This window comes from Eurypyga helias, unplaced genomic scaffold, assembly GCF_000690775.1.
Source record: "Eurypyga helias isolate BGI_N326 unplaced genomic scaffold, ASM69077v1 scaffold5521, whole genome shotgun sequence".
Taxonomy (NCBI): Eukaryota; Metazoa; Chordata; class Aves; order Eurypygiformes; family Eurypygidae; genus Eurypyga; species Eurypyga helias.
Genome location: NW_010228790.1, coordinates 51,596 through 63,601, shown reverse-complemented (window position 1 = coordinate 63,601; position 12,006 = coordinate 51,596). Strand labels below are relative to the sequence as shown.

Genomic DNA, 12,006 nt, shown 5'->3' with positions numbered 1-12,006 from the left:
TGTCAAGGGTTGGACTCCTTCTTTTATATTTTCCTCACATTAGATACCTGCATAGATGAATAGGTGTGTGTCTTGTGCTTTCGATATGAGGGTTATGTTAGTTGCTGGGCTTAGGCTTTACTTGGTTAATCTCCACTCATCATGATTGCAGAGTCAGGTTCACTCTGTGTTTCTGTTCACTTCTGGGGGGAATATTGAGGAACATTCCCATTTCTGAATTGGCCAGCTTTGAAACAAACCCCAGGAAGACACCCGTCAGGGACAGCAAAGCACTCTCCCCTGTGCAAATGACAAAGCCCCAGCCTGTGAGATGGATGCGGTCTGTGGGCCCGGGGCGTGCAGCTCCTCCGGGGCTTTGGCTGCTCACTGTGGCCGTCCTGCTGGTGCTTTGTCCATCTCACTGGTATGACTTTCTGAAATTGAAATAGGCCTATTTATCCACTTGCTTATTTAAATGCAGACAGGCAGAGTAGCTATTTAAAGTAATGGCAGTCAGCAGAACAGATGCTGAGGACACGAGTGTTGGTCTATCATTAAAAGACCTCCTATGGGAAACTGCAGCCCTCTTGGACTTTTTGGCTTATTAAGAAAGTTTTGAACTAGTGTGTGTCTCTAGCAGGGATAAAATGATGAAAACTTCCCACTGATGACAACTATTGTAGCCAGCAGCACATATTTCTCATTCTCACTAATGTTTCGGGATCTTCAGAATTCTCTGTTTTGGCTCTTGTAGGTAAGTGACTTCGAGTAGAAAGAATGAAATATCTTATGTTGATGTACATTGAGATCTTAATTTCTTGCAAGTACCTACAGGTACTCTTGACTTCACCTTGTAATTTCTTAATTGTAACATATGATATTTTCCACTCTGATTTCCTCTTGTATACTATTTTCTAGACAAGAGATCATTCTGGGTGCTTAGATAGATAATTTCAAAGATACAGAATAGATTTGGATGCACACATCTCCTTGGAATGAGCAGCAACCATGTTTCTAATTTAATGGAGTGATTCTGAAAAATGGCAGACTTACAGCTTACTTTTAACAAAGGAATTATTTCCTTTTAGTGAACAAACCATCTGTAACATGGAAAGCTGTAGCACATAAGCCAGTTCCTAGCTACATCAGTTCTCACTAGAAGCAAATCTAGCAGTGTCTGTTCCATGTTTCTTTGGTTAATGTGAATTAAGTTACATTTGGTAAACAGATAAATAAATAAACACCAATAGATTTGGTGTTGCAAAAGTTTTGTAACATCTCAGAGTGTAATAAACTGTGTGTTGCTTGCTAGCTTTGTGGATCCTCTAAGTTTCTGATCATATGGTATAAGAAAAATCAATACCTCATTTCTCACATCAGCCAGATGGATAGGCCAGGCAAGGGCTTCAGCCAAGGCTTTGTGCCATTCTGACAGGGAAAAAACATGTTTTCCCTATTTCAAGCTCTACTGTTTACAAGCAGCTATTGACAGCTTTTCAGTACTTACTCCAGGTAAGATCTATCATGGTAGAGCTTTAAAGTCTTGCTGGGTCTGGTGTATTTCTTACCCCTCCTGAGTTGCCAAGTTAAGTTATAAATTCTTAAAATGGTTCTTACTTTTGCATGTGCTTGCTAAATGTTGAGATTAGACAAGGAATAAAGGAGATGTTCGGAATTTACAGTCAGCTTGATTTAGGCTGATCCTCACAGAAAAAGGTGTCTTGAGATTTTGGCTTACAAAAAACCTGGCAACTACACTTCTGAGCCCTCTGATGAAATTAGTATCCCTGTATGGCACAGCTCTTTATATCTGTTGCAGAACAAGTTGGTGGAGAACCAACTGGCAGTAGAAATGGTGTATTTTTCTGCTCTGTGGATATCACGTAACATTAAAATAACAGGTAATTTTTAATACCAGGATTAGGGAGAATACCAATATTGGTATAAAAAATATTTTCAAAGTTGGAAGACAGCTGAAAAAAGTTACATTTTGCAATGCACTCACTAATAAAATAAAAAACATTATTAGTGAAAGCATTGATTTTCTACTTTTACGCACAATATATCATAATCTCATCCAAAAAACAGCATTAAAAGAAAATTGAACCTTGTGATTCCCACTCATTGTACGGGAATGCCAAATAAGAATTATCCATTTAGCTCTGCTTGGCTATCCCACTCACAGTACTTATTACACATTATTTATTTCCACAGAGAGACAGAGCTTGGCAAAAAGAGACCGCATTCATTTGCCTGATTCATGGTCCCTTGTAAAGCCTCTGTATTAACAGGGGCTGAGTGTATGAAGAGCCCTCCATGACAGTTTCTTCACAGCTATGTCACTGCCTATAAGATGGTTGTGAAGTTGGCTTCAAGAAAGCTAATGCTAGTATTTCATGCATCTAAAGCACTATATCAGTACAGCCTAATTCCCCTGTAATACAGGAAACTTAAAATTAAAATGCAGGTACTAAATTTTTTCCATGTGTCACCACCAGGAGACCTACAGAGGCAGCTCAACTCAAAAAGAGAATTTGTGTGCAAATTTGTGTGCACCCTTCCTATACTGGTGGAAAGCTGCAGAATATAAATGAGACCTGTGCAACCCTTTTGTATTAAGTCCTCTTAAGGTTCAGACCTGTCCAAGTTCTATGATGAACCCAAGAGCTCAGCCTGGGTCTTCCCTCTGCTTTGTCACATCCAGGTCCTTTAGACCTCAAGGTCCCTGGGGAAGCCAGTCCTTGTACAGACCCACAGTGACATGGCTTCCCCCGGCTGAGGTTGGTTCCTCTGGGATTGTGTTGGCACAACCTCATAATGATGTGTTTTACCACAGCGCAACACTGTAAGCCCACTGTAAGGCCATCATCTCCCCTTGAGTTGTCAGGTTTAACATTTTAAACTGAAACTAGGAGGCTCAAACCCAAGGCAATGTTCATGTGAGTCTCAGAGAATGAAACCAGGAAACACAGCCCTCCCTGATGCCTGGACAAGTTTATGAAACATAGTGGGACTGCATAAAGCTTCATAAATGGCCGAGAGGAAGCTACAGAAGCCAGATTTTGGTTTACAAAGTTAACTGTAGAGAGCTATAGATCCACTTTCCTTTCATTTGTAACTTCTGAAGAGTAGCTGATTCAGACGGAAGGTTCTGTTTTGGCTGATATCAACCGAAAGCTCAAAATCAATGACACCACACATCAACATAGGCAAAGACAGAATATCATGTTCCTTACTGTACCTTTTGAAGTTTACTTTTGTTAAAAGTATACTCTACTGTTCTTCTGTAAATGAAATTTAAAAATAATTTTGTCAGAGATGTCACAAGGTTCAAAGAAACAACATTAGCACAACTCACTTTTACCTGGTCTGACTTCAAGACAGAAATTGGAGTTAAGGAAGGAACACAAACCGTAACTTAAAAGCAATGTTCCCTCTTTTTCTGTCTGATTGCATGCTCAGATGACACTTAAAATTCTCAGGGGATGTACAGATTGAGATAAAATATTGGTTTGGTGTAATGGCAACACAGAGATCATAGCTGTAAGCTATTTTTGTAAAGCATAAATCAGTGTCTGAGCACCAAACCATGGGACTCTAGCATTCAATTTATATATTATCACTAATTATAATTTTTTACTTCACGATACATCATCACTCATGCTAGCAGCTATAAGCTATTTTTTTCCACCCATCACCACACAATTTGTGCACAAGGCAACGACTGCTGAAAACTGCCAAGCATAAATAAGAAAAAGGTTATTGTTGTTACTGGCAATTCTGTGCCCAGTTGAGAAACTCTTCCTTCTCACTACAATTCAGGGCATCAAAGAGTTTCTTTTTTTAACAAGGCAAGTCCAGGAGAGGCTGAGAGAATGAGATGCACCAGCCAAGAATAGAGACTTGAGTGACAGGCAGCATGTTAATTCACTGCTTTTTTCCCTTAAAAAAGAAACACCTGAAAACACTCTAAGCAAGGATGGGGTACAGAGGCTGCAAGGGAGAATCTTGACAGCTTTGGAACAAGCGACTAATTAGTATGGATGAGGAAAGGCTTAAAGTTCAACATGCTGCTGTGACTTGTTTCCTAAAGTGTTGGCCGTCCTGATCTGTTAATTTTCAGCATTTCTCGGCATGTGCCCTCATCCTCAACCTGCAGCTGGGAACATTGCTTCTGGAATTGCGTTCTGCAGAGCAGGTGCCAGCGCTTTCACTCTGGGCTCACAACTCATCAGTGGTTCACAGATGTCTGCTGGCATTGGCTCCAGCTGTGATCCTGGCTGCAGCCCTTTCTGTAGCTGCCTTCATCCTGCTCCCCCAGCTGAAAATCTCACTCTCTGACCTCCCACACTGCACCCTTTTTCTTCCTTTCGCACATATATGTAGGTCAGAGCATGACACCCATTCAGTCCAAGTGTCCAACAGCACCTGTGGTCTATCTCAAATCAGCCTTACAGTGATTTGGGATGTTTTTTGGAAAGAATGTGTCTTTCTCCTTAATGCAATGATTGAGTTGTAGCAGCTCGAGCTAGCTGTAATTGCTCTGATAAGACAGAGGAGTTCGGGCTGAGCTTCATCTCAGTCCTTTGCCTTTAGCCACGTTCACCAAACATTACATTCCTACATTACATAAAATCCTGCCAATCACCCTGCACTGGTGACCGAAAGCCCGTCAGCTTCAGCCAGACCCCTCACTCCTAGAGGTGTGGTGTGGTGGCCGCTCACCTGCCCTGCTTCCCCAGATCTCACTGACACTTGCTGTAGTCTTCTGGCCACTGCTTATGCTAGCAGTTTCAGTCACATCTACTACCCACCGCTCATGGATTACTGTGTGGGAGTTTGCACAGGTCCCCCTTGGTAGCATGCCCAGAAAACAATGGCTCATGTGGTAGTGAGGAGGGTTGTGCACAGCAGGTGTGAACACAAACCTGTACCTTCCGTGATGGAAGTTGCCCAAAACCGGTAACACCACGAGGAAAGTAGGAATGGTGAACTTTACTTGAGACAACCATCAGATGGATTAAACAGTCAACAGGGGATTACCAGAAGACTAGAGAGAAGAGTCAGCCTGGAAAGAAATCTCCAGGACGTGTGAGAAGTTGTGACCAGGGATGAGACCCAGGAGTGGGATGAGGGAAGCAGCATCCACCGAAGCCGGATGGCACGAGCAGCTTGCGTGCAGCCAGCACACTGATGCTGATGGGGTGCAGTGCCGCAGGGTGTGTGGGGGTCTTACGGGATGTGTTCTCACTGATGGATGGATTAGTGGGTAGGGTGCACATAGAATGCCCCTGTTTCCCCAAGAATTGGTACATGAGTTGGGGAACCAGCACCCCAGAGTGGGAGGGATACCTAACTGTGTGTGTGCGCACTGGGAAGTTTTGGGGATTAGTCAGGGAAAGGAGCTTAGAAATCTCTGTGTGTTTATCAACATTTGCTCCGAACTTGTGATTTATTTGCTGTGTTGCCGATACCAGTCCTAAATATATAATTAAATGCTTGCCAGTTGGTTAGGTGCTGCTAATAATCAGATAAATGGCTCTGATCCCCTCTGGCATAGTTTGGAGAGTTAAGCTCTCTCTTTGTGGGGCACCCTGCACCCATCCCCCAAGCCATGACCTCACAAACCCTGGTGTCATGGGATGAGGTTGGAGATTATTTTGCAATCTAAGCTCCAGGCCCCAGCAGCACCCAGCTCCCACTCTTCCCTTATATCAACAGTGAGAGCAATTAACCTGGTGCTGCCTGAAATTGAGGTGCATTTGGCTGGCTCCAGCATAGAGGGCCAACTGGTCCTGAACCTCAGGACTACCCTCGTGGACCCTGTGGTGAAGGTGGAGCTCGTGGGAAGAGGCTACCTGAGGTGGCTTGAGGAGGAGAATCCTGAACTGGACTATGACAAGAGCACGTCTTGCACCAACCAGGCTGTCTACATTTCCAAAGCAAAGGAATTCCACGTACAGGGTAAAACACTGACATGAGGTGCCACTTAACTGAACAGCATCTTGGCGGGCTAGGGAAGGTGGGTTGAGACCTTTTCCAGTGGGGAGGAAGGCTTGCTTTTGCCAGTGTCCATGTGCTCTGGTTTTATCCCATAGCATACTCCTTTTCAGCACATCTGGCCACCAGGGCTTCACTATGAACAGTAGCATTCCGGTACGCTCAACAGTGTTTGAGAGTGTGAGCAGTCCCACATGGGTTGGTGGGTGTATCTGTGAAGTGAGTATTTGTTGCACAGAAATCTATCAAAACCTATCTTGCAGCAGGTAGGAAACCTTTAGTTGTGAGCACATCACTGAAGCATTCTTTGTTCATCTAAAATGCTTGCTTGCAGTGTTCTTGTTGACTTACATGTCAGCATATATCCACTGGGTACAGAGGCTTTATCATATCGACAATTATAGTGAAGGCAGTTGTTAGAGTATCTTCACTGAGAGACAAGAAAAATATGAGATATACTGAAAACACCTGCACAAGTGTGATTATTTCACTGAATCACAGAATCGTGTAATGGTTGAGGTTGAAAGGACCTCTGGAGGTCATCTGGTCCTAACCCTCTGCTCAAGCAGGGTCACCTAGAGATGGTTTCCCAGGACCATGTCGAGACAGCTTTTCCATTTCTCAAAGGAAGAATACTCCACAACATCTCAGGGCAACCTGTTTCACAGTCCTGATGTTCAGAGGGAACCTCCTGTCTTTCTGGGAGCCTGGCTCCATCTTTGCACTTTCCCTTGTGATATTATACAGCCCAACACACATACACATAAATGTAAAGCTGACTAGTAAAATGTACAGATTTATTAAAAAGTTATTAATATCAGTGGCATGCAATGGCCACCTCAGACAATTTTCTTTCATTTCAGGGGATGCTTAAACAAAATGGAAGCCTTCTAGGAGGTTCAGTCCCCTTTTTTATCTCCTCTTTCTTAGGTTGTGATGTGAGTCCTGAAAATTTAGTCTACAGATCATAGGTGGTCACTGCCCTAGATTAGTTTAGTACTGAAGTCAGACTGTGTCAATACACGAAAATCATGCTTTTGAGCTACAACCTGCAGTGATCAGGCTTAATTTCTTCCCAGACTTCAAGGCTCTACGTCACCCAAAGGCCATTTTCCCCTTACACATACATTAAAGTCTTAGTAAACAAGCATGCTGCCTTTACATACGGCAGCATGCGGATGCTTTCTGTAGGCTGCCAGATGTTACAGCCCTGACAGAAAAGAGGGAGAAAGGATGAGTGTTGGAAAAAATTTTGCCATTATAAGAACAAGTACCAGTAAAGCTCCTCAAATCCGGATCTTTTTGGCTAAAGTACAAATTGGTGTTGCTTAAAGACACACTTAAATCCGTATTCTGCCACCTACACATATATTATTCTTGTTTTCAGAAGAGTTGAGCACCCACATCCATCAAGACTTGCCAATACAGTACAGTTTAATAACAGATTTTTACTGCTGTATCTCAGTCTTTTTCCTTCTTTTTCCAGCACTGATTACATCTCTGCAGAAGTGCTCTAACAAGTCCAAGAAAGTCTAACATGTGCATTTTAAAACATGAAAGAAGATACCGACCTGACCCTTCTTACCCGAATACTCTGTGTCTCCCACTACTGTTGGCACACAAGGAACGTGTGTTTAAACAGGTTTCTACCTGTGTCAGCTTTTAACACTCAGCTGCTAATATGCTCTTGATAGCATGTTACTATCTGGTATTTGATTTTACCACATGCCCTACTCAGGTCACATCTGATGTCTCTGTAAAAAGTGAATGTATGTGGGTCCAGGTGCTTGCTGCTGTATTTCTTTTTTAACCCTCACACAAGAAACTTGGTATTTTCTCTCTGTGAGATAAAGACTGCTGGAGGAACTGACTTCTGGCAGTCATGGAATATGACTGGGAGCATCTCTAGGTTAATTAGATTCAGAAAAGGAAAATGGATGAATTTCACTGCTACCAAGGATAACCATCCTCATCACCAGCAGAAACCTCCCTGTCAGAGCAAACCAGAGGCAGGAGCTCCCAAAACTACAGACAGCTGGAAACCCTTCAAGCACTGCTGTGCACTATCAGTCACAGTCCAGGGAGTTACTTGTGTCTCCCATAGAAAGGTCACCCCTCAAGTCACTCCTACCAGCAGCCTCTTTGCACTTGCCCCACAGCTGCAGCCATCACCTCCCTTGATGAGAAATATGAGAGGGAACACTTTTTAAATTAACTAACACAATAAATTATCTGGAATTGACTTAGATTTTCTGGTGTGACTGAAGTTCCTGTGTTCTCCTGAACACCAAACTAACTCTTGGGAGCACCCTATATAAAAATGTATACAATGGAATTAATTCTGTTGCACGGTTTCAGGGGGTTTTGGAGCCCAAGTCGAGGGCAGGTGCTCCTGTGGAACAGGGCTTACATTCAGCAGCCACAGGGAGCCAGGGAAAGTGAGTGCATCTTCACTTCCAGGGTGAATTCAGGGACATTGTTTAAGGCCACCATCATTTTGAGTCCAAGGGCCCGTGTGGGAAGTTAAGCACAGCTTAGCAAGTGGGCACAATTCAGAGAAGTCTCTTTAGAAGTGATGTGGAAGAAGCCAGAGAGAGTGGGATTAAAGCTGTACATAGACTAAGCATCTGCAAGCCTTTTGCACCTCGGGCCTACTCCAGCCCTGCACACAAAGACAGGCTCTCGGGCCATACCTGCAGCAGGGGCTGAGGATCTTTAACTCTTCCAGTAAATCCTCACACTGTGCTGGGGCTGCAAAACAGATCACCCCCACCAGGGCCTGACTGCAGACCATTCCAGGAGGGGAACACCAATTTCTTTCAAGGTTAAATTGCAGATCTGCTCACAGTTCGAAATCCTTCCTTCTAACAAAACACAGACATTGCCAAAATAACTTAAAGACAATGTTGTGTGAGATAAGACCCTGGGAATGTCAGGTTTCTAAAAACTGTCAGAATAGAGAACATGAATTTCTTATATTGCAGTTATCTAAGAGGCCAATGAATTTTAGTTTGCTCCCTTTCAGATTGTTTTAGGCATTTCCTTTCTTCAGGGTTACAACTCTGATTGATTGAAAATGCTGTTATGCCACCTGGTAAATCTCCTGTGTTGTGAGGAAACAATATCCAGGCTCTTCTGCCAACAAGAATATCCAGTCTAGATAATTAAAACTCAAGGCATCGTTGAATTCATCTGCATTTTCAGGACAAAATACTAGCCGTCACACATCCTCTAATATTGTTGTTTAAAGTGAAGTTTTGCCACGAATTACTAGAAGGAAGAAGGCTTAAGTCTGGATGATCAACTGCCAGCAGATATAGGTGTTTAGAAGAAATAGATCTTTGATAAAGAGTCAAGAGCTGGTCTTACCTGGCCAGAAGAGGCCAAACTTGCCCTTGCAAAGGTGGGATAGTCTTTCATTGCAGGCAGTGGGGCCTCACCCATACAGAACTGAATTTGATTAAGGAGAAGTGGCACAGAAGCACTGACATTTGAAGGAACAGATCATAATTTTCCCGCCTCGTGTTAAAATGAGGCAGATTAGCAGTTCTCAAGTCTGCCGACTGGTAAGTGTCCATACATCCAGCAGCTGACCCGAAGAGGCAATGCACAGCCCACCCCTTATGATGCCTTTATGGCACTTTGGGTGCAATACCAGATGGTAAGGACACCTTGGATTCTGGGAGAAGCATCAAGGTTTCTGTAAGGTACAAACATCCTAAATGTTTAGAAGACTTCTGATAGCAGCATGTTGTTTGACTTTGAGATGGCTGGCTGGATTCTGGGGTCCACACCTTTGACTTCCATTTCACCTTTCCTCCAACTATTCCCTCCACATTCACCAGCAAAACTGGCTCTATCTCCTACTTTGTTCAAGGGACTTGCTGCAGCCGCCAAAATGTCTTAGCTAAAGAGGAGAGATGTTTGCTGTTGCAAGGAACTGCTGGTGATTGCAGAAGACGTGAAAGACACGGTAAGGGGAACAAGCTCCCCGAGTTTGAAACACACAGACCTACCCTGCTCTGATCCACAGCTGCAACTGCTTCCTACTGAGTGCCCAGGAACTTTTAGCTCTGAGCTTTCTCCTTTTAGCACTCAAATGACACTCCAGTATCTTCTACCGTCTTTGTCCTAGGGCTTGTACCAAGTTATTTATTTTCTAGCATACAAGGTGCAAGGTGCACTGTAAGACTTCAAGAGTGATGTGTAGGGAGTGCTTTGGGATGAAGGGAAAAGCTCTTGCTTCGGAGTACAAGCCTTGGGCAAGCATCACCAAATAGGAAGTGACTTTTTTTACTGAACTCTACCTAGACTGAGCAGTCAGTCAAAGGTCATCAAGACAGCTAGAACAGGATGGTTCTAACAATTTTAACAATTTTGTGGCCTCTCTCCAGATTGAGGTATGGATAGCTAAAGGTGACGATGTTTACATGTGCACACATGAATTCTTTGCCCAGATGTTCTGGAGGACTGTGGTAATTCAACCATGTCACATTTGGTGCAGCAGGGAAAGCTGTCTCTGAGTTAGTGGTGGGGCTTGTGGGGAGGGTTGAGCAGCCTCAGGTGTTGCATAAGGGGTTTACACACGCTGTGTTTGGGAATTACCCCGTATCCAGCAACAAGAGCTCACCATGATTTTCCTTTCCTTTCACTGTCTCCATGCAGGCCCCACTGGTGGTGGAAGATAGGAAGGATTTAGTTTATTTCTGCTGCTTCAGTCGTGGCTCTGTGACCCTTTGGATTTCCTTGGAGAAAAGCGTATTTTGCCCTGGAGAAACCATTGTCTTCATGACTGATATTGTCAATAGGACAAGAAATATGTTAGAAAAGTTATTTTTGCTGTACACTGCATTGTCCTGTATAGTGGCTTCAGCAGCAGGGGAGAACAACGCTCCTTGGAAGACCAAAGTGAAGTGACAAGACTGGAGTCCCGGACAGACACAACACCCTTTGAGGCCATGCCAGTTACCAGTGTGCTGGTTTTGCCAAAACCCATGCCTGTCACCAGTACCCTCATGGAAAATAAAATCATGGCATTCAGGTACGAGCTGGTAGGCACCTCTGACCATCCTTGTACCACACGCACCATTGTGGGAAGGGTGCCCATCGTCATAGCAGCCACACGGGAGCATTTTTCTGTGAAGCAGAACACCATGAGTGCATGAAAATGAAGGTGACATACCAAAGGGGTTTAGCCTTCACAGAGACATTTCTGAGGTTGACCCAGGAGCAATCGCTCGCAAAACCATGGAATAAAAGATGTTTCTGCAAGATCCACACACACTAGCTGTATGCTTTCACTGGAGGACCTGCTTTTGCAGAGATGCACCACTGATTCCCAAAACAAGAAGAGCAAAGCTAGTCAAAGCCCAAGATCACAAAGGCATGTAAGGAGAGCCTGTAATTCTGTCAAATTGACTCTTCATAATGGGGTAAGAAAGAGCAGGAGACTCAGCAGTGGCACAGGCAGAGAGGGAACACTTTGCATGCCCAGAGGATGCTCCTGTCCCTGGGAAAACAGCTCCATGCAGAGCACACCCTCAGCAAGATGGTGGGTGGTGTGGTGCTGAGAGGAGGCTGAGACAAGCAGGCAGACATCCTGCCAGAGAGAGGGACTGGGGCAGGCTGGAGGAGAGGACAGTCCTGGGGACATGCTTTGCTTCTGCCCCACACTGCAACCACATCCATGTGCGTATCAGTGTGGGTGCACAGAAGGTTTGGGGTTAGAAGGATGTATAGGATTTTATTGTCATTTGCTAAATGTCTAGCAATGTGGTTTATCTGCTGTATTGCTCTCCGCACAGCCGTGGCCTCAACTAACACCCTTACCCCAGCATCTCCATGTTTTATTCCATGGGAAGGGAGGTGTGGAGTGGGGAAGATAAGCTGAAGGCCAGTGGGTGACCCTGAGCCAACTTCCTTACATCCCGTGGCCCTTAAGGACCAAGAAACCACCATTCACCTCTGCAGCTTAGCCCCACTAAACACCTTTGTGAATCTCAGTGCCACCCCCCCCCAGCCTATCAC

General features: G+C 44.2%; 1 protein-coding gene across 1 annotated transcript; it reads left to right on the top strand.

Annotated features, from left to right (window-relative positions):
- The first annotated feature begins 5,621 nt into the window (after nucleotides 1-5,621).
- ARRDC5 (arrestin domain containing 5) lies at nucleotides 5,622-11,144 on the top strand. The gene is given in 5 exon segments (XM_010160127.1): nucleotides 5,622-5,943; nucleotides 9,746-9,921; nucleotides 10,374-10,454; nucleotides 10,645-10,789; nucleotides 10,792-11,144. Coding segments are annotated over 5 exon segments (1,077 nt in total).
- Nucleotides 11,145-12,006: the final 862 nt, after the last annotated feature.